This window comes from Lathamus discolor, chromosome 3 (genome assembly GCF_037157495.1).
Source record: "Lathamus discolor isolate bLatDis1 chromosome 3, bLatDis1.hap1, whole genome shotgun sequence".
NCBI classification, from domain to species: domain Eukaryota; kingdom Metazoa; phylum Chordata; class Aves; order Psittaciformes; family Psittacidae; genus Lathamus; species Lathamus discolor.
In genome coordinates, this window is record NC_088886.1 from 89,603,681 (window position 1) to 89,627,500 (window position 23,820).

The window sequence follows — 23,820 nt, forward strand, 5'->3', positions numbered from 1 at the left end:
CGTGGTTAACTTTTTGGCTAAGTAGGTAGAAGTGATTAACAGTGGTGACCTCATGGGTGGTATATTGTTTAAGCTAAAGCACAGTGCTTTCATGTACATGTTTACCTCATAGATTAAAAATAAAACATGCAAGTAACTAATACTTAACTTTCCAAATGAAGTTAATGAGATAAACTTCCTTGTCTAACCCCATGCCTGACTGTCGTGGTTTAAGCCCAGCTGGCAACCCAGAACCACACAGCTGTTCGCTCACTCCTCCCCTTCCTCCCCTGGCTCCTGGAGGGATATGGAGGAGAATCGAAAGAATGTAACTCCCACGGGTAAGGATAAGAACAGCCCGGTAAGTAAGGTATAACACAAACCACTGCTGCTACCACCAATGATAATAATGATAAGGGAAATAACAAGGGAAGAGAATACAACCGTTCACCACCTGCTGACCGACACCCAGCCCGACCTGAACAGTGATCTCCCCCTTCTGGGTTAACTGCCCTCAGTTTATATAAGTGGGCATGATGTGCTGTGGTATGGAATACCTCTTTGGTTAGTTTGAGTCAGGTGTCCTGTCTCTGCTTCCCCCCAGCCTCCCCTCCTCCCTGGCAGAGCATGAGACTCAGAAAGTTCTTGGTCAGAAAAAACATTACTCAGCAGTAACTAAAAACATCGGTCTTATCAGCGCTGTTCCCAGGCTGAAAGTCAAAACCACAGCACTGCACCAGCTACTAAGGAGAAAAATGACTGCTACTGCGGAACCTAGGACACCGACACAGCCCCATTAATGGAAAAATTATACATCAAATTGGTAATCGTATTCTTTCAACATCAGTCTTCAGTATCTGCATGACTTACTAGCCTGCATTTTCCTTTACTCAGTGCAGAGGCAGACAAGTCATCTGATTGATAAAATCATGTTTCTGAAGGAAAGAGGGAAAACCTCTTCTGATACGGAATCCTCAATGCTGTCAACTGTAATTCTGCAGCATTTACCTGTCATTTTAGGCTCCAGCCTTCTCTAAGGATCACCCATAATTCTGAAAAGTCTGCTTGGGACTGTATTACAGTAGGGACCACTTTTACTAAGTAAGTGCTCTGCTAATGGCATTGCAATGAATTGAAATACCAAATTTACAGCCAATGCAATTTCTCATGCAATTTACATGAGAAAGCTGGTTTGCTTTCCTCAGCTGCTCCTGCTGAAGTTTTTCTCAACTATCATCTCTCAACTATATTGTTCGGTGCAGAATAAGCATTAAAATTTTGCATCCAATCTTGCTTTTGATCATGCGTTAATCCTATCCTGGTGGCAGCTGATGTCATTGCTAGCAATCCATTTTCCCTCTCCTGAATCATGCAGTTTGCATTTTATAGTAGCTGTCAAATCTCACAGATGAGTTCTTATATAAGAATTCTCCCATACAAAATAGCTTTGTCTGTGCTGGATACTTAGAGTAGTTGCTAGAGTAACGCAGACCATCATAGCTTAACTATGAGAAATATCAATGACTCATGCTCTTTGTTTGGTGGAAGCTGCTTCTACTCTGGACAGCAGTCCTGGCTCCTTTTTCCATCCACCTGGTCCAGGGGGTACCACAACTCGGGTCATCACTTCTTCAACATTGTTGAAGGACCAAACGTTGGACCTTTAAGCAATTTAGACTACTAATGTGCAAATCCTTTTCTGGAGCTAGCATATGGATTAGGTTGTCCATAAAGTAACAGCTATGGGCACTCATCTCAGAGACTGTTCAGTGAGAAACCGCATATAAAAATGAGATATACTAACATCTACTATGGCTGAATTAAGTTTAAATTAAAATCAGATGAGAGACTACACAAATATAACTGTAAGATAGCAAGCCTTTTTGGTAAAAAGCAGCTCTTTCAAGGATACTTTAGGAGAGCAACAGTAATTAAAATTACTATTACTAGGAGTTAAAAGGGGAGGTTATCTTTAAACGAAGCTCAGACACAGGACAGAAAGTTGCTAGTTAGGTTAATGCAGGAGGGAGCTGATGCAATTTTATTTACAGAAGGTTCACATTCCATCTTTGAATTTCAGAATGATTTTTTGATGTGGGGAGATTGCATAAAGTTGCCTAAATATAGCAAAAAATGCTATTGCTATGCAGTTGTACAGACACCTTGCTCAGTCCCATTTTGGAAAGTGTGAAAAATAACCTGTGTAGTATTTTCTACACTTTGATTGGAAGTACAGTGCTGTTTTTCAGATGTTTAAGAAAGGGTATTAATTTGGGAATATACATATATGTTGCCAGCAAGCAGCATTAAAAATTACATTATCTTTTCATCTAATTAGTGAACTATAGCACTAATGTTGTAAGTCAATCATGCTGCTCTTGCAGGTAGAATTACAAGAATCAACTATGTTGCAATATCTAACTATATTGCACTTTCAAGTGACTAAAAGCTGATGGTGCTGTGTCACATCTAAACAACTGTATTTGAAAGTCAGAACCTTACAAACACCTCGGTGTTGCACACAACTCTGCATTCAAGCAATCCCTCTACAAGAATCAGCAATGGCTTTGCAGACTCAGGGATGAAGATTGGTATAAAACACTTTTCTCAAGTGTATTTTATCCTATAGTGATAAAGCTGCCTTCTAAGGTACTAACTGGAAGGTGTGTGAGCCTTATCCTTGCTCCCCGCAAGACAGAGCCTCCTGTGGGCACTGTTGTCTTCCACTGGCAAAGATCTGCAGAGATGAGCTTGGCATGGCACACTTTAAGTACACCATCATTCTACCTAGTTAATGAACAGTTACCATTTTATCAATTTGCTTTTCATAGATAGATAGGTTTTGGATTATTGGAATTCACTTTTCACAGAACTGTAATCTCTGGATTTTATAGTCTAGGAGGAAGGGCAGCAACTGGTAAGAAGTCTAGACATGGAATGTTTGCCCAGTGTGCATTCCAGCTTCACACCTATTCCACATACCAAGGTACATTCAGCATCACCCATACTTTGTGTTCACATTCTAAAATTCCCCAGCATGAGAACTCTGTGGAAAACAGTCTACGACAACCATATGACAACCACCCTGCACTCTTCTACACCTGAGCACAAATTGGCATCCTGCTCTGTGAAATCCACAGAAGAAGGTAAGCCAATGACAAAGGTAGGCAGTGTAAAATCTGTCAAGGGACAGGACTAGCATCCTGCAGAACAGGGCACAAAGATGACCAAAAAACACAGCTGAAATTATGGAAACAGCAACCCTCCACCCACACTAGCAGAGCCAGGACTAACAGTATAGAATGAGAATCCTTCCTACACAGTCCCAGCCTCTGTTCATCACAGCATGAGGAGCTACCGTGCCATGTGGCAATTTGCCCATCTGGCACAGTTAAAACATTTGGATTCCTTCCACTCACCTTCTGTACCACAGTAGACTGTGCCATCACCTTTTAGCTCTTCTAAAGCAGCACAGACCACCTGTCGTCACCTTCTAAGAATCACTGTGTTTCTTGTGCAGAGGGACCTTAACAGACTTAAAGGCAGTACATAAAAAAATTCTTGCTCTTTTTCACATTATCCCAAGCCATCTTCTGTACACAGTGGCTCTCCCTGCGGTACGTAAGTTGAGGGGTATATGCGGAATAGGAAGCAAAAGACACTACCACATAATTAAATCCCATCATAAATCTCTTCAATACAGAATTTAAATGCCATATTAAATGCACTACAAGCTTCTCTCTATATATTATCAATGACATATTAATAACTACAGCAATTAGTTTTTTAAACACAATGCAAATGCCCAGGTTTACTCTTCAGAACAAAACATCAGCTGATGAGTGGAGATTCCTACATTATCAGTATTTGCTTTATGAGAACTGTTGCATCAATTTTCTGCTGAAGTTGTAGGAATGTTTTAATGTATCCCATTTCTATGTGCTTCCTTCATCATCTTTGAATGCTGCATCAGAGCCGGACTGACAATTGTATTTTGTAGGCTTTACTTCGGCAAGTGTATGAAAGCAATTCCAGCTCAGTGCATTGCTACACATGGATAGCTCCTTGGTTAAAGAAGTATAAAGCAAAACCTGTATTCCTTTTCATAGTAATGAAAAAACATAGAATCCTATCATAATTAAGCAAGAAGATCTGGTCTACTCTAATAGAAGCGGTCTGAAAGATGCAGCTCTCTTGGCAAAACCAAGAGCTGCAGCTTTTCCATAGGAGAGCCACTACATAAGAGTGGCCCTCTTCTCTCACTTCCAGAAGTGGTTAATAGGTGCTGCTTTGCAGATGGACAGTTTAGCCAGAAACATCTAAATGAACATTTACTTTTAAGAAACTCTGACCACACTCTAAGATCTACTGTTACAGTTTTATATAAGAAATAACACAAAATACTGCAGTGACTAACTCAGACATACTTGGATCTGCTCCAAAAGTGCTGGAGTCTGCAATGTGGGTAACAATCTTTGAGCTAAAGCAAAGGAAAACATCGTTTGAATTTCACAGAAATAAGAAAAACTGACACTACATTCCTAATACTTATGTTTATTATGAAAGTGTCTCCAAATAAAAATAGCCCACAATACTGATTCGTTCCAGAGATTTCATGAGGAATCATTATTTTCCATATTTAAAAAAAACTAAACCAAACCAAACCAAACAGAGTTAAACACAAAATAACTCCCGAAGTTCTACACAACAGCTATACATGAAAGGACTTCTAGTTAGCACATCACTGTGTCTGGGACAGTTGAATTCCTATTCACTGCATTTCTGAAAGAGTTGCTCAAGCACAGGATTGTTATGAAAACACAGCTGAAAGAGTGTCACCTGCCTCACCCTGACTTGCAACAGGCAGTCAACATGCACAGTATGGTATGAGAGCTTATGTATAAGAGTTAAACCCCAGGACTGCAAGAAGCTGAAGCTCAACAGAAGCCAGAAAATGTGTTTCATTTCACAGATCATTTTAGGTCATGTAAGACAATATTTTTTATCTTTTGTCTGACATGTGTAATCATTGACACAGCTCCAAAACATAATTTCATAGTTTTTCCTCCAGTTTCAAAGCAATTTCAAAGACTGAGAGTTCTCTACAGACACAAACTCTGTGTTTTCATTGCAACTACAATCAGAAATCTTTACAATTTGAAGGTCATACACCTACACCTCTTTTCCAAACTTCCATAAGTTTTTTTTTAAAAGAAAAGAAAAAATGAATAAGGTCTTACTGAAGTTCCCATTAGGTCCCTGTTCCAAACCAAAACCAGTCAAAACAAGCAATACAAACTGGTTTTGATCTATGGTTTAAAGGCAACTGTAGTTTGCAGAACAGTTCACTTAGGCCTAATAGGGTCTACATTACAGGAAGGGTAAAAAGTATTTGATAGCTCCTCTCGCACAAATGTCACAACAAGTAGACAACAAGAGACATACAAAAAAGAATTGTAGCAAAGAGATTAAAAAATACCAAAGCATCAACTTTAGAAAACAGTGGCAGCCCGTATTTCTCTGAGAATACAGAAAGCTGCACTAATGAGAAGATGAATGAAACAGGCATTAGGCTTCCTACTAGAATACCCTGTATAAAACACACACGGTGTCTAAATCAACCAGTGATGATCATCACTGAAATTTACTGCAGGGTAACAGCTTTTGCCCTTGTGTCCTGTTCAGAACCAGAAAGTGATTTTCACCTGAAACAGATTTAAGATAAGAATCACTTCACAGTAAGCAAAGCTTTAGTGCACCTACTTGGACCTCAGAAGAAGGATTTGGCATTGACAGTTGCACAGATTGGTCACAGGCTGAGACAGAAGCATGTGAGGCTGTTACACCTGTTCCAATTCTGCCAGAATAATTAAAAAACACACAGAAAAAACTACAAAATGCAACAAGGAAAGAGCACAGGACACTTTGGTATTTTAGAACTAGCATTATTTAACATTGGTCAAGATCCAAAAGACTCCAATGTCCACCCTTGTTGTTTGATCACATATTCCTATCATTTTCTGCAATGTTTGTTTTTAGCTTTTTATGAAAAACAAAACAACAACAACAACAACAACCAAAACAAACCCCAAACCACCAAAACCTCAGTTTTCTTTTTTTTTAGGGGGGAGATACAAAATATTCCAATATGGGAAATGCTAAACAAAGGGACACTTGAATCTTACTTTACTCTATTCTGGGCTGGTTAGGGAGAGTTGACAAATTCTTACTATCTACTGATAAACTCTACGTATCATGTCTTATTTTTTCTACTTCAACATCTCAACCACTGTGTCATGTATGGTACTATAAAAAGGGAGCATAGAAGTTGAAGACAAATAGGTTATAGAATAAAACCTCTCATTTCTAAAATGACTAAAATGACAATTCTACAAAAGGTACAAATACACAGAACCTTTTAAGATCTTGCATTTAACATGAACCATCACAGTAATTTCAATCAATTTCCTGGAATATATGTAATTATCCTCTAAATACTTGATGGCCTCCAAAAGCACCTTGCAAAGCTCTTCGGCAAAGAAGCAAATTCAACTGAAAAAGGAAATAGTTGCATGACATTCTCTCTGCAGAGTGGAAGATGATACCGAAGTTTTGACATCTAATGGTTAAAACAATGAACTGAAACACACTGCCACTTATGATCACTAAAACACTTGGTCCTTCCCACTGGAAAAAAAAAAAAGTGTGATTTTTAATATTCATAAAAACCCCTGCAGCTGGAAAGTTTAGTGAAGTTCTTAGTGCTTCCTCACTCTCATCCCATTTCCCCAGATGTGTTTGAATCTCCCATCTCACCTATTTTCCAGACATACCTGTATTAAGTTTATTCTAGGCTGCTAAGAATGGACTCCGAAAAGCCAGATTTATAGGAGATAGGTCACTGGGAGTCAGCTGAACAGTGGCAACTGTATATATGCTTTACTGCATCATAAATACAACTGAATTTAAACCTCAAATAAAGAGTTTCAATTCAAGTTGCACTATGTAACAGCAAGGACACACTAAAAGCATATGTAGCCAGCAATGGCAAATTATCTCAAGGGTTGTAGCCGTGACTGCACATCTGAATCAACACTATAGAGCACAGCTGGGGAGGACCAAGAAGGACCAAAGGTCTCCTGCCTCTTGCACGCATATTGTAATTGGGAACTGCTCTCTGCCTTGGCATAAAGAACATGGTAGTACTACGTATTGTATGTTGTCTAAGTTGATACTTCAGAGTAATATTCTATCCCCATGTAAGACAAAATATTTTTGCCAGAATGCCATTTTTGTAACCAGCTTTACAGAAGGGAAATGGTCCGGTAGAAGGAGTAATCAACACCATGAAAGGGGTGTGTTTAAACTATTCTCAATTACTCTCTTAGCAGGTCATATTTCAGAAATTCACTAACCCACTAATATCCCAGGATGGTTTTGGTTTAAAATCTTGGTATCATCTTGACAATTATTAAACAACTGCCACTTCAAACACTTTTCATGACAATCAGTGTATTTCCACATGTATAACCTGCCCTGCAGATAACTGGAAGAAATCAGAAGCCCAGGAGACAGAAGAGAAAAAAATAGAGGCAGAGAAACTTTTGGGGGAAAAGATTTGAGTAAGACCCCCTTGCTCAATCAGATATACTCATATAAGCTATGCAACTGTTGAATTTCAAGTTTACCTGGCTTTTTTCAAAAGATGCTCTGTAGGAAGCAAAACTGACAGCTCTTCTTCCATGATTTACAATTTCTCAGGTTTTTTCTCTTTATCTCCACCTAAGTGGAGGTACATTTTTCATTCATGCCATTCTGCCCTTACTTTTAGCATGTTTTTTGCTAACACACAAGGTCCCTATGGATAATAGAGGTTTCAGTAATTTTCAAGATTGACAAATCTCAGTTTTTCAAAAGAAAGAAGTGGCAAAGCAACTTTCTTCAATGGAGTTGTATAAAATAGAGCCTTCAAACATGTTTTATGGCATCAGAAACCACCTGCATTTTGCTATTTGCATAGGTGGAAGGAATCAGAAAGATATCCTGTCTTAGAGTTCCAGCTGAACACAGCACTCCAATCCCTTTGTATATAGAAGACACATTATTACACATTAATGTTACATTTATTTCCTTCTTTTTTTCAATTTTTTTTTTTTAATATATATACAGTCTTTGGTCTGTAAGCACATCGGTTGTGTGTGCACATACACAATACTGTTGAACAGTAGGTTGCATAGTCTGTTACCCAAGAACCTCACCTACTTTTGGCACTGCTGTCACAAATCCCAGAAAAGTGTCCTGCAATATTCGCATGATCCTTAGCATCCTACATCAAACTTTGATCTACAGACTGGAAGAAGTGTGTACATAATGTTTAAAAAGATGTCTATTTTGAGTGTTAGTTTGTCTTCTTTGGGACACAGTTTGTAGATCTTGGATGAAAAAGGAGTGCAAAATTATTTTACAGACACCCTTATTTTATTTGTAGACATGGTGAAATTCTGCTGAGTGTTCGAAGTTTGCTGTGATTTACGTTAAGTGAATTTTGCTCAAATTTCCATGCATTTAGAATAAACTACTTCTAGTAACATATGACATTCTGCCTTCTCTCTCGTTACCCTACCAAGAAAGTGATGTAATTGTAAGAACGATACCTAGACTGAACTGTGTCCAAGGAAGCAATGAACTTGTCATCTGCTGGTTTTTCCATTACACCCCTGCTCTCATCCATCTGAACATGCAAGAACAGTTATAGGAGTGAGGTCTGGATTCACAATGGTGCACTTGAACAAACAACTTTCAACATGGAATCTCTGCAAAAAGACAGTAATATCTGCAGAGGTCAAAAAATGTAAGGGGGAAAAAAAAAAAAGAAAAAAAAAAAAGAAGAAAGTGAGAATGAGTTTATCCTAACTGTTGACATCAATGCTTTTGGGTATTTGCACAACAAATCAAGTCTACTTCTAATGCAATTAACCACCAAATTGAATTTTAAATTATGCTAAAATAATATCCTACAATTACCACAGTTATTTTTCCCCAAATTGCTAATTGACCACATTACCTACTATTTAATATATCAATCCAGTGTTTAAAAACTTTATGTTGGAGGAGCGGCCACTGTGATTTGATAGGCAATTTCAATACCAGCACTTTCAAACACAAAGATAGCAAAAATATCTGAAGCAGATCTAGAATATATAAAGCTATGTTCTATCTTACTGTAAGTAACAAATCAAGCAACTATTACTTATAGCAGACTTGGCAAAAGCAACAGGGATGGACAGAAGAGATCTGAGCGTAATGCTCTTCACTACTGAGAATCCCAAGAGATAAAGTTTGAGAATGGATATTCCCTTTTGTCCAGAAGTTCCCAAAAGAATACAAAATAAATAATATTTCAAAGACAGTACAAGTGAAAATACTGCTCCCATTGTGTCAGTTACATACACATACAGCATGCCTACGTATACAGAATGGTGTGTTGTCTTCATTCACAAACAGGAAATATGGCAGTGCGCTATCAGAATGCTTTGATACTCCTAATTTTTTGTGATGCTGAGATAAATGAAGAAACTGCATTCACAACTTATAATTTACTTCCAGTAGCAAACAGTTCTTTCTGTTCGTGTCTCATGATTGAACTCAAGGATTAATGCTCCTCTGAGCAAGTGCCACCAGTGAGATACCCGTTTGTCCCATTGGCACCGCTGGTCCCGTTAGTGGAGATAGTGCTGTGTGGAGTCTTTGAACGAGGTACTGTTTCTTCCTCATCTGAGCTTGACTCAATGTCACTTCGGTCATCCTTTGCTACCTGTAGAATTTGTCAAAGAAGCAAGCAGTAGGTCATTGTAAGGAAACAGCTGAGCTTTCTTGTTCAAGAGAATCTGGGAATTCAAACATTTTTCAATTTGAGCTTTGAAGGCAATCTCAACTTTGATGCACTTCTCTGCCTTTGCCTGCCTGGACTCACTTCAAACACAGATGCCTGCGCACACATATGCTATATGCAAAGGCAGAGTGAGAACTTTGCACTGGTGCCCCGAAGGTAGTATGTCCTAGCGAGGACACAGCGCTCAAGGCAAAGGGTTGTACACAAGCTGAAGTAACCAACAAATCCAAACTCCCAAGTTCAATCTAGCTCTAGTGTCTCTGCCCTTCTATTACAACTTTATTTCTTGTTCTTCCTCTGGGGTGCTTCTTTTTGACCTGGTAATAAGAAATATTAAACTCAGCTTCCTCCCTGTCACCTCCCAACTCATTCTCTAGAGGCCACACGGCTCCAGTGAACAGTGCTACAGGTGGCAGTAGGAGACAGGAGTACTGGTTGAAACATAACTCAGTGCACCAGGTAACTGCAGTCTCCAACTTCAGGCAAGTGCTGAGAAGGGAGCTTGGAAACCATGGACATTGTCCATTTCAGTCCCTATCACAGGAACCACAAACATACTTGAGCAGTGTAACTGACTGCCCCATCATGTGACTGGAAAACTGTTTCAGAAAAAGACTGACCTTAATTACTAGGTATTTCCTGCTACTTTCCAGCTGACTTCTTTCCTGCCAGTTTATACCCATTTACTAGGTGAATGTTGTTCCTTAGGTTGAGCCCACTCTCCAACTTCGTCGAGCTCTTTGAAAGTCACAGAGTAAGTTCACTCAGTTTGAGAGATGAGTCCCTTTCGAATCCCTGAGGTGACTTTGCTTCACCCCATTCAGTCAGATGCACCCAAAACAAGCAAAAACATGAGGGAGCCAACAACGGTCAAGTTAAGGAGAACTAACGCGGCAACAGAAAATAAAATCCTGCAAACAAAAGGCCCTGCCCCCTGCCCGAGTTGTTTTTAATGTGATGTTTTCCCCAGGGAGGTAACAGTGGCATTGCCAACCTATAAGATTATAGGATAACTCAGGTCAGAAGAGACCTCAGAAAGTCTGTGCCCAGCATCCTGCTCAAAGTAGGATCAGCTGTGGAGTCAGGTACCTTTACCCAGCTCTTCACCCAGCTTGATCTTGAAAAACCTGTTAAGAGCGCATCAGATGAAGTAAAAAAACACAACATCAATGGAAAGAGGCCTAAAGTCTAAGCTACATGCAGCATTAAAGATGCAGCTTTCCATGCCTGCTTCTACCTGTCTGTATAGCTGAGCTTCTAATTCATTCAGAATTTGTTCACATCCATGCTGTGCCGGTTGCCACATTGGGCAATTACAACTGACTTTAGCAAATGGACATAAAGGGGGCAAAACACACAGCAAGTCTTTTTCCCAAAGAAATCAAAACTCTTAAAGAACAGGGCCACTGCATGTAATTTTTTCTTACAGTAAGCCTCCTCTACTCCTGACAGCCCTCATGACAATTCTGCTCTCCAGCTCTCACCTCAGAAACACCCATTTGCTTTGGAGTTCCCAATGTATCTCTGCAATATTTTAACACCTGAGTGACACTGTTCTGCTTGGGAACACAGAAAAAAGAAACACATAGTTCCATCTCTCTCCTAACAAGTAGTTTTTAATGTCAGTGTCTCTCAAGTCTGAAATCCTGACAATGTGAGACTAGATTTCAGCTGGAGATCAGAAATTTTATTCCATACTTACACAGCTTCAATTAACAGATTACTTCAGTCTCTTTCATATAAAGGGACTTCATAGAATCATAGAATAGTTAGGGTTGGAAACGACCTCAAGATCATCTAGTTCCAACCCCCCTGCCATGGGCAGGGATACCTCACACTAAACCATCCAACACAAGGCTTCATCCAACCTGGCCTTGAACACCACCAGGGATGGAGCACTCACAACCTCCCTGGGCAACCCATTCCAGTGTCTCACCACCCTAACAGGAAAGAACTTCCTCCTTATATCCAATCTAAACTTCCCCTGTTTAAGTTTGAACCCGTTACCCCTTGTCCTGTCACTACAGTCCCTGACAAAGAGTCCCTCCCCAGCATCCCTATAGGCCCCCTTCAGGTACTGGAAGGCTGCTATGAGGTCTCCACGCAGCCTTCTCTTCTCCAGGCTGAACAGCCCCAACCTTCTCAGCCTATCTTCATATGGGATATTAAAACTGTTGGGGATACATAAATACACTGAGAATTGTACTTTTATCAGACAGAAGAGAATGGGCTGAGTAAAGGGTACTGAGTGTCTGTGATCAACATGAGGGCAGACCAGATGATTGAAAAATTCTGTGTCATCTTAAATTCTCTTAATCTATCAAATTTACTGCCAATTCTTCTGCTAAGGTTCTGCCCTAAAGCTAAACAATCTGAAGAATATTCTATGCTGCAGCCACTTCTTTTAAATATGTGATCCACTCTCCTTAGTTTTAAAATGCAGCAACACACCAGGGTCTTTGGACCTAAAACCTGGTACGAATGCAACACATCTTGCAGTACTTGGTTCTCTTTGTTTATCCTCAAAAGAACCCACTGGACTAATTTCTACAGGAGTCTAGAAAATACATATCTAGGTTTATAGAACTCCTAAGCATAACAGTGAGTAAGAAACAGATGATCAGGATTAGTTAACAATTTAATGATAACTGCTTTATCAGCTGAGCTGTTCCAGAGGTGGATACTAGTAATACAAAAATAAAACAATAACTTAGGATGAAGATCTACTGTAAATTATTTGTAACGTGTTGCAAAAAAAATTGCTTATTTTATTGCAGGAATGAAAAGAACGGGGCTGCAAGTGAGAAAGTAAGTTAAGATCTGAAGGAAGAATCTTCAGTGTATATGTCAAACATCTGCATCTTTAACCTGGTCACTGTCCTACTCTGAATGTCTCACTGCTTCTGTACAACCTAAATTTTTTCCTCTGCAATTGTTTGAACTACAAAGCAGAGGACTTATGCTCTGAAGTATGCTTTCTGCATGGTGACAGAGCAGCTGCTGCTGATGAAGATGTGTAAAAAGATTTGCATCATAATAGCACCCAAATGCTACAGATAAAACGGGTTTGAATGGTGTTGGGCAACACATATGCAAGAAGTAAAAATGGACTTTAAAGACAGCCTTCATTTAAATGTTTAAGCACAAAAAATGGATAAAATACCAAGCAGAAACTACAAATTAAAAACAAAAAAAGCAATAAACCACAAACACCAGTATTGAGTAGAATAAATTTTTAGCATAGTAAATTTAAAGAAACTTACATGCAAGGGGTTCCACTTCCCAGCCTTCCAGCACAGCACAAGGGAAAGGATAAACAAGCAGAGTAAGAGAGAGTATGAAGCACCCTTTGAAGTCACTGGTGTAATTCAGACAGGACAGCTGAGGCTAACAATCGCTATAAGCAGGAGACTGAAGTATGGCTTCCAGGCAAAATACAGTTCATGAATGCACTGTCTTCCATACAGAGTGAGTGGCAGACTCTGGGCTCCGTCCAAGGCACGGCTGAGCTCTCCAGTACATTCATAGAAAGCAGTTTTCTGCAGAACAATCCCATTCACTTCAGGGGTGGTCACATGTCTAAAACATCTACTCATGCGCTCTAAGGACAAAATGCCCTACACGTGATCTGTAAGCGTTAGTGCTACCATCTAAATGTGAGTGTCATATCTGCACGGCAACTGTAGTGAGGCTAGCGTTTCTGTGAATTATATCTTCCTGACAAATGTAACAATGGCAGCAAGACACTAAATTTTATCCCAAATAGTCTTGCTGTAGGAATCTTGGAAAAAAACACATGTAGCCCTTTGTAGAAGCAAATTACCACCAAAACCCCAAAGAGGCTGTGATTTGTAACTTTGCCACTAGCAAAGGCATCAGATTTTCAACTTGTATTAGTATTGCTATCACTACCAGCTGGAAAACTAACACTTTGCTAACAACTACTATAAAGAATAAAACCAGAACTGGCAGCCCCAAGAAAGCAGTTTGCTTGGGTTTGTTTTTCATTGGGTTTTTTTTTCTTTTTTTAATCCGATTTCCCTAATGTAGTTTGGTTCAGTGTACCAGATTATAAAAGAGAAGTGTGGAAGCACATAAAATACAATCACTATAAAGAGTACAATCTTGCTAGAAGAAGTGGAATAAAGTTACCATGAAAGGAAAGAAGAGTTCACATAAAACAACATGTGTCTTCAGCAATGTGTTATGGATTAGGAAGAAAAAGTAACCAAAGTGAGTGACCCTGTACTGGTATTGAAAACATTAAAATCCTAAACGTGAAATAGAACCATGCTGTCTTACCTTGCCCTTTGATATAGCTTTGTAGGCTGCCTTTATGATTAGGTAAGACCAAAAACAGTGCAGAATTTGAAGAATCACAAGCAGCACGTTGAAGACCCACAAGGCAGGAAAATTGCCCAGAGCTTCATACAGTTCAAACAATGTTGTGTTTAATATCCTAGAACAGAAAGGGACAGAAAGATAGTAACACTTTCCTTAAGCCAACAATGTAAAAGAACCACTTTTAAAATCAAGATAAGTACTTGATTAGATGGGATCCACACAGACAGTTTGCTCTCAGAGTGACTCGGACTGAATCCCACGGGTGTCTCCAGAGAGAAACAACAAAAAAATGTTGCTTTCAGTGTTTAACTTAATTTTGCAAACCTCAGAATGATCCTCAGAGTGCTCACATCTGAACCCCTCTCTCCCAAACCCAGCCTCAAAGCCGATGGGCTTGTTTCAGTGTACACAGGTATGGATGTCTTTGCCCTCCTGGTATCAGCAATTTGAGTGATGTGCTGTGTGGAACTGAAAACAGCTTGAGACTGTTGTTCAACTGAAGTGAAACTTTAGCGGCATGTGAAACAATAGCACATGTGTGTCAGGATTCAGCCTTCTGTGGGATTTTCCAACAATGGCGGACTTTGGCTGAGTATCCCCACATAAACACTTATATAGTGAAAACCTCAGCACCACCAGGAATACAAAGTCAAAATAATCAACCGGTAGAGGTGCTGAACCCTGGGTACATGCACTAACCACTGAAGTATTGGATAGCTCTGGTGACCGTTTGTCCTGGGTTCAGCAGTAGCAGTCATTTTTCTCCTTCTTAGTAGCTGGTGCAGTGCTGTATTTTTGACTTCCAGCCTGGAACAGAGCTGGTAACACCGGTGTTTTTAGTTGCTGCTGAGTAATGTTTAGTCTGACCAAGGACTTTCTGAGTCTCATGCTCTGCCAGGGAGGAGGGGAAGCTGGAAGGAAGCAAAGACAGGACACCTGACTCAAACTAACCAAAGAGGTATTCCATACCACAGCACGTCATGCCCACTATATAAACTGAGGGCAGTTACCCAGAAGGGGGAGATCACTGCTCAGGTCAGGCTGGGTATTGGTCAGTGGGTGGTGAGCAGTTGTGTTCTCTTCCCTTGTTATTTCCCTTATCATTATTATCACTGGTGGCAGCAGTTGTGATTTGTGTTACACCGTAGTTACTGGGCTGTTCTTATCTCTACCCGTGGGAGTTATATTCTTCCGATTCTCCTCCACATCCCTCCGGGAGCGGAGGGGAGGAAAAGGGGGAGTGAGCGAACAGCTGTGTGGTTCTGGGTTGCCGGCTGGGCTTAAACCACGACACCATTTTTTGCACTAAATCCGATATTCTCACCACTTAGGTACAAGCAAGTGAAAGGTTTAACAGTAATATAAAGGACAGGGACAACAGGGATACAAAGGGGCAGCAAGGCGTGAGAGACCTTACCGTGGCCTTTCAATACTTAAAGGGTGCTTACAAGAAAGATGAGAAAAAGCTTTTTAATAGTGCCTATTGCAACAGGATAAGAGGTAATAGTTTTAAAATAAGAGGAGGGATCTAGGGGTGAAACACTGGAACAGGTTGCCCAGAGAGATGGTAGATGCCTAATCCCTGGTAACATTCAAGGCCAGGTTGGACTGAGCTCTGACGAACCTGATCTGGTGGAAGGTGTCTCCACCTCTTGTGAGGGGGGTGGAACTGGATGATCCTTAGAGGTCCTTTCTGACCCATACCATTCTGTGATTCTATGAAATTCTGGCAGTTCTAGACATCTGAACCAAGTTTTTGAGAAACAACATTTCAGATGCAGGCAGTAACAGTGATGTTGCAATATGACTTCCGAAGCTTGTGAATACAACACTAACTATTCTAATTCTAATTAGTGCAAAGACATTGCCACAGCGGATGATTTCAATCTGGACCTCAGCAAACAGCCTGAGAACAGAGAGTGGACAACAGTTGAAACAATGCTATTTTTTGAAACAAATAATGACCTATGAGTGCCTATTATTTGGGGAGAGAAAAAGAAGGCACTATAAGGATTTACCAGCCTCCAACCATTTTCCCTACTGGTGTAAATATGCATTATAAAGTCCATCGGCTTTATGTTTTCTTTTTTAAATTAACTATCAACCGCTAGCCACTAGATGGCACATTTAATCAAGCAAACGACTGTATAGCTCTTGACAGCACCAGCTTTGTCTGAAGGCAGGAGATGCAACTGAGGTCCTTGAAGGGCTTCAGAATAGCACAGCTCTCATTTGAAAAGTTAAGAGATATTTGGCTCAGCTTCTTAATGAGCAAACACATTTCCCACAATCCTTTCCAAGAACATAAAAATCAGCTGAAGTAGTATTAATAAGAAGTATTTGCAGACAGCAATCCCATAACACAACATTTAGTGGTAATGATTTATGTGTATGAACAGCATTGGCAAAAAATCAGTCAGTGATTGCTAATGCACCGGCCTTAATACTTGTAGGACATTTCATAATAAATTTTCTACACTTTTATTTTTTGTCTTCCTACACTAAACTGCATGTTTGCTCCATAATTTATTGCAAAGTAGATGTTTTATAACCTTACTGTATATGTATAGCAGTGTTTTTACACTGTCTTCTGCTTAATGGAGTGAACATCAGAAAAACAAACTGTTTTCCTGTTTGCAAAAACTCCATCACAGCTATAACTCTTCAGTCTCAGCTTTGTGTAATTTGTTCTGCCAGTGGTAGCTCTACATGGCACAGCAATATCCCAGTTTATAATTCAAGGAGATGCTCTCATGCATATCAAAACACAGCTGTCATCAGCACTGTTTTACTTCACTAATTCCTATTTCAGTTCTAACTACTATAACAAATTCAAACTTCAAATCAACAACTCCTGTGTGTAAAGCTACCATTGTTTATATCCAAAACCTTTTTTTACATGTAAAATTTTCAATGCTTTCAGAATTGTAAATGCAGTTTTTATAGGTTTCTATTTATATTTTCATTCACTGAACCAAAATGACCTCTGAGGACTTCCATAGCAGTCAAGTTAAAACAGCAGCCTTAGAGATGCAGATGGTCTGTTCCCGCAGAAGTCCAAAATATCTGGAAGATAGCAAGGCCAAAAACAGCGCTTCTGGTTCCAAAAGCAGTTTCATTCTGCAAATAAGTCATCTACTATGTATTAGATATGGGAAATAAGCCCTCAATGAAAAAGCAGCTCTCTTTCTAACCTGCTCATACCTGGCAAACTAAGGGCAGGACTGGAACTCTCCATTAAAGCTGCATAAAGATCCCAGCAATTGCTCAGCATTCCTAACAGGGGTCAGTGACCTGATGTGCACAGTAGGTTTGCAGATGGAGCTAAGGCTATGTCTAAGCATGTAGGCCTAAGCAGAAACTGAACGAAAAATACAGAATACTATAAAAAAAGGGAGAAAAAGTAAATGATCTTTTTCTCTCAGAATACATCAATTGTTTCATGTCAACTCTGAAATGGGGGGAAAATCCTAAGGTTAGTAGGCAGAATAGGGACAGAAATTCTTATAGAGACGGAGGAAGGGAAGGAGGCAAGCAAGGTTAAACAACTTTCCACCAATTCCACTGCTGAAAGGATTTGACAGAAGCATTTTAACCAACTACACAAGTAATAGACTGGAAAAAGCAGCATGAGAGTGGATTACGTGAAGAGAAAGTGTGTATATGATGTATATGAAAACAAATCTTATGTGCAGATACTCAAAAAGGTAATCAGGCACTTAAATCTGCAAATGTGCTTGTTGGAATTTTTCAAAGCTCTCCAGTGGTTAAATCCCAGCTTTTCATAATGAATGGTGGAAACTGACTCTTGGCTATCTGACTTGAAACAGCTGGACTTGATCTCACAGGGAGAAATTACTGTAAGCCACAAGTGCTCTACCTCTCTGAGCACTGGTCAGTATTTCTTGGGTCTCTACTATTTAAAACAAAATATTAGCTTCTGGTTTTGAAAATAGGTTCTGGACTGTAGCAATTTTTCTGAGGTCCTGAGAGATTGTGATATCTGGACAAAACTATATAATTTCATGGAAAGTATTCTTCGCTTGTTAAATGCATCCCCAGCAGGGTCATGCACCTGGCCACACAAAGATCTCAGTTTAGTATCCTGAATTAAGTAGTGTGGTTGATGAAGGCAAATGAAAAGAAATTCACCACTTAACATCCAATCTACTCTTAGAGAACTGGGGGGTAGACTTTCAGGAATGCTGCCGCAATGTCTGAGCCACTGGGAGAGGCAATTCTGTACTTACTTTACTGCAGCTGTAATTGAACACTCAGAATAAAATTAACACATTTTCAACAACTACTAGACAATCAGCTGCATCACACCAACAATAAAGAGGTGTTTTTTTCTCTAAGTGTCTTGCAAGAAAAGCAGTACTTGGAAGGCTATCAGCAACAGGCCCATATAGTGACTCAGGTAAGATTACACTCCTTTCCTTCAACTTAGCGGGCACAACTCCAGGCTCTTGGATAATAGTTACTAATTCTTGGCAAGTTAATCACTTGTCTTCCACCAGGGATGGAGGGAGAAAAGAGAGATGAAGGAAGAGAGATAAAAAGAGAGGGATGGTGGAAGAATAAAACGCTTATTTACATTTGTCTGAGCATTGCCAAAAATGTGCTGTGTTTGCTTCTGAAAGGACCCTGAGAAGAGTGAAAGGAGGTGAGAAAGAAGGCCATGCGGAAAGAGTAGGCAATTTTCCAGACAGGCAGGAAATTCATTATAAACTCTGCAGAATGAAGCATAGCAGGGTGATGGCACTATTATCACATCCAATGAGAGCAGAAACTGCGCAGCTGAAATGAGCTACTGCAAGTTGCCTTAACTTCTGCAGCACTGTGCAGTGACCAACATACTATGCATGCAACATGCTGAATGGAAGGCGTGTGCAATAGTCAGAAGTCTCAAAGTATAACCAAGGACAGCAAAACATGATACTAGTATGCCTAACTAATTCAGAATAAAAGTCTTTATCTCTTTTACCAAGCATATATTAGACAACAATACTCTATATTGCACCATAACCAGCTGCACTGGGACATCCTTTAATACTGCAAATAGATAATTACATCTAGGTGGGAATTAATAAAATTCAGATCCTATTTAGTGCAAGTAATCTGACAATACTACTGCCAGCAGTGCTTTAAAGTTTCTGCTTTTTTAAACTTTCCTTTAAAAAATAAACAATTGCACTTCCATCTTCCCCAAAACATAGTAGTTTGTTCTCCATTATACATGGTAGAAAGTGACCAAAACCAGAGAAAAATAGTTAGGAATTCTAAATTCTGGATTTAGCTGTTTTATTAACTTGCTATGTGATCCAAAAAAATTCCAAATTTCTCTCCATAGTTCAGTTTTTGTTAAAGATGGGAATAAGGTACCGGTATTATCTCATCTGCCACATAAAGATAGAATTAATTCATTACCTTGTTTATAAAACACCTTGAACTACTTGCTTAAAAGATGCCATAAAACTGACAGGTAGAAAAAAATACCACTGAGATTCACAGACAAATGAAGAGGCAGTGAAGTGTGAAAGCACACATATGTGCACATGTTGATTGGCCGCAGGATGATAAATCAGCTACATTTCATTGCTAGTCAAAATTTATCCCTGGGATTTAGACTTGACTGGAATCTAAGAAGACTTCATATCCCAGGTGGTCCTAAGTTACTTACAGTGACAAAGCTGAGCTAGCTTTACACAACAGGTGACCTGATACACAGATGTTTCTGCATAAAAGACTTCAGATGAGTTACCCAATTTTTTACCTCAGAAGAGTATGAGATGATATCCAAAAGAGTCATTAAATCAATGAAACCTTGGTTTACATCACTTGCATGTCCTGGAGCCCTCAAGCTGCAGCACAGCTAAATATTTAATTATAGCAAATCCAGTACATAAAGGGCTGTACTGACAACTTTGCTCCTCTTCTGAGTTTCAGCCCAGCCAGCTGCTGTGTCTATATCACTGTTCTGCTCTGAACAGATGCTTGGTTCTTGCTGAGTGGAAGAACAAGCTGGTTACCCTTTTCAGATCCTGCTGTCTCTTAGGTTTTCAGTATCCCAGAGCAGGATTCTTGCTACTAATCAGTGTATGGCAAATACAATGGCAGCAGAAGAGACGCACTGTGAACTGAGAAGAGTCAGATGAACTGCATCAATGAAAAGGGAAAGAAGGATATGGGAGGAGAGAGAGACGAACTTTTAAAGCATCTCAGACTGATTCTTCTAATTTTTTTGGTTGGTGATGCTTATTACCCTCTTCTTTCAGACATTTGAGGAACGACTGCCACAAAATGCAGCAACAGGAAAGATAAACTCTCACGTCAGCATTCAGAACAACATTAAACCTACGCACTTCAATTTTGTCAGTGAGCTCAGCCATCATGTGGATTTCTCACTCATACCAGCCCCACATCAGAGGATTTCCTGACATGATGCTAACACAAGTTCAGCTACTGTAAAGACGGGTGGCTCCTGTCCTAATACTAATCAGGAACAATACCTCTTTACAGAAATCACAGCCCTGCCACTGAGACTGTGTTATTCTAAGCCTGCGTAGATCAACAGGCTTTCCAATTACTTAATTACAATGATGGAACAGGCAGGAAATTATTCATGTTTGATGTACTGTAAAAGAAACCATTCTGATCAAGCTGTCACTGTCTTGGGTTCAGCTGTGCTTTTCACTCAATTCTTTCTCATCAACAGCTACTGCCCATTAACTGACTTTGCAGCCACTGGTATGAATAACAGTATTTCCACTCTTGTGGGTAGGAAAAAACAAGAATACAAGGTCAGAGACACCTTCACAATCTAAGCTCAAATCTCAAGAGAGCCTTTCAATAGACATTAGGATGTGAATAGAATTCTAATTTCCTAGCAGAATGTAATTATACTCAGCAAAATGTTGTACCAGTAATGTGTTCTGGCAAAATGCTTGTGTAAAGGCCTGTGATCATAACACACAGGCACAGAGATACTATGTTACGCTAAGAATGGCACTTCCAAATCTGAAAATCTCCAGGCACACATAAAACTTTAATATGAGCAACAGAGAATATCAAGATCCATTTGCCTAGAGTTCATGTTGCAAATAGGAAAGGCACTTGTTGTAAAACTACAGGAGGCCAGTTTCCAATCTTTGCAAAACAGGGTATCAGAGAACAAAAAATCCTTCCTCCTGCCTCTTTCTATTGACTAAAAATAAGTACAGTACCTCTGCTCAAGGAGTATTCTTCCCTTTGCTTTTGGAGCACACACTAACGCACTGCCCTGTGTTTAGTTATATGCCATGGCAAACATTTCAAGGGGAAAAAGATTACCCAGACTTTCTGTAAATGCAGGAACTAAACAGAACTAGTTCAAAAGCCCACAAAACATCACACAACAGCTGCAGCCAGTTCTCTGCCAGGTACCCAACGTCTTTCAGGTGGCTTACATCCCATCAGTAGCAGGGGTATCACACTTCAGATTCATTGGTCTAGTCCTGAGAACTGCCCCTCCCTACAGTAATGGAGTAATTTTAAAACCCATAAAAATTACACTGTTTAAGGAAATGTGGTAGAACAGTGTTTGCCAAGGACTCACCTTTCAAACAAATGACTTAAGTATGATGGTCCAGTTGTAGAAGAAATGCCAAAAGATGTGGATGGGGAGGGAAAAACCCACCACCAAAAACCTTTGCCTCCATAAGCATCATAAAAATTTCCTTCACACCAAAGTCTGGGAAATCGGCCTTAAACAGTTTTCAGTGTAATCCAGTGTGCTTAGTAATGATCTCTGTTTTCATAGCTATAATAATGATCTCTATTTTCGTAGCTATTATGGGTCAAACTCTGCCATCTTAGAACATGATGAAACCAACGGAATGTGCTCGCTTATAGGGTTGCTGGGTTTCTTCCATAGTACCAATGACCTCCTCCTAGCTGAGCACTAATGAGATCCTAGCTGTATCACAGCTGTTGATCATGGTGTTCAAAAGCCATTTACTATTTCAAGCTGGTAAGTGAAGTATCATACTCCCATGCTTTTGTACAGCTATAATTTTTACATCCCACATACATCAGCAGCTTGCAGGGAACCAGTTCCTCTTTTGTATCAACTCTCTAGCACCAGAGAGTATGTTCCACTAGCAGCAAATTCTGGTGCTACAGATACAGTCTCTAAGAGAAAAGGGGTTGAGAAGAGGCAGAATATTTGCATTTGCTCGAACTACCTCCAGCCACATAGACTATCAGCATTTGTATAGGTTGTCTGTGTTACTATACTACCAGCACAACTCTTCCCTCTACAGAATGAGCAACACTTAAAGATGTACTTTGGGGCAAAGTTTCCTCACATCCCTCTCTTTTAGAAAAAATAACAATCTACCCCCAAACCAACAGTCAAAATGCAAATTCCAATGGTCTGCCTGGTTTTTTTTCCCCTCCTTCCTGCAAATGATGCGACTTCAGAGGAGACTTGGAGAACTTCAGCTGACTACAAGGCAGCTTATACGGGAAGCTGATTACCATGGTGGAAGCAACTTTCAGTTCAGCCTCCTTGGGTCGCCCGTACTCTGCAGACACCATGCCTTGCTGAGCTGATTTAAAAGTAGGTAACATGTCTGACCACAAGAAAAACACCAATGCTGCTTCCCTTCTCCTGAGACATTTACAGTCACCAGAATAATTCTGAGCAAATGAAGTACCACAGCACAGGTTTCTGTCCTGTTTTCAATCAGATCACAGGTTTTAGAGAGGACATATTTCATAATAAAAGGAGGAAAGGGAGAACACTGGCTGATTAGCCTATCCCTGACAACAGAAAGCATTATTACAGCCACAGGTTACAGTCTGTAGAAACTAAAAATGAGGATAAAAATCAGCTTTGGAAGCCTCATGAAATCCTTTCTCATGTATTTTTTAGCTCTGATCACAAGAAAATCTTAAAAAAGGAAACACTGAGCAAATGCCACATTTTGTTATTTACACTGCAAACCCACAGTGGTGAATAACACCTGTAACCTTTCCATTTCTTACAGCTTCCCTGTAAACACCTGGATCAGTATTAACCTTGCACTCCAAAGACTGCAGCTTTGATTCATATAGTACTCAGAAGCCTGAGTCCACAAGCACTGTAAACAATTTGAGGAAATAAAACAACCAGGCTTTAGAAAGGAGAACATCAGATGACGTTTTGACAAAAGCAGATGGGATGACAACATTGTATATGCTTTGCTCAAGAACTAAGACAAGAGTTGCGAGTAATTTTATGGAGAATTAGTTAATGAAACCTTCTTCTTAACCTATAAATTGAAGTCTATGAGTTCTTCAAATATACTGTATTTAGCTTGCCAAAAACTTTTCATTAAATGCTCTTGATAAACTGATAGGTTATAAATTGACTGCTGAAACTACAACGAACCTGAAATACAAGCACATTAGATAATTTTTGTTAGCTCTACAGTATTCACTCAGTGACAGCATGAATAACATCATGAATAAAGTATCAAAATCATAATTTATTCCTTCAGTATCTGCTACACACAAACAACCTAGACTGTGCTCTGCTTTAGGTAATATTCTAAGCAAAATGAGCTTGAGACCATATCAGA

General features: G+C 39.7%; 1 protein-coding gene across 2 annotated transcripts in view; it reads right to left on the reverse strand.

Moving 5' to 3' along the window:
* Positions 1-4,517: 4,517 nt before the first annotated feature.
* Positions 4,518-23,820, reverse strand: part of CERS6 (ceramide synthase 6) — a 123,076-nt gene continuing 103,773 nt past the window's right edge. The window contains exons 9-11 of one of the 2 annotated variants that reach the window (XM_065670474.1): positions 14,174-14,330; positions 13,135-13,158; positions 4,518-9,793 (exon numbers count right to left, since the gene is read on the reverse strand). In XM_065670474.1, the coding sequence (XP_065526546.1) occupies positions 9,632-9,793; positions 13,135-13,158; positions 14,174-14,330 (343 nt within the window). In that variant the 3' untranslated portion in view covers positions 4,518-9,631. The remainder of the gene's footprint in view (positions 9,794-13,134; positions 13,159-14,173; positions 14,331-23,820) is intronic. The other variant, XM_065670475.1, reaches the window with a different exon arrangement.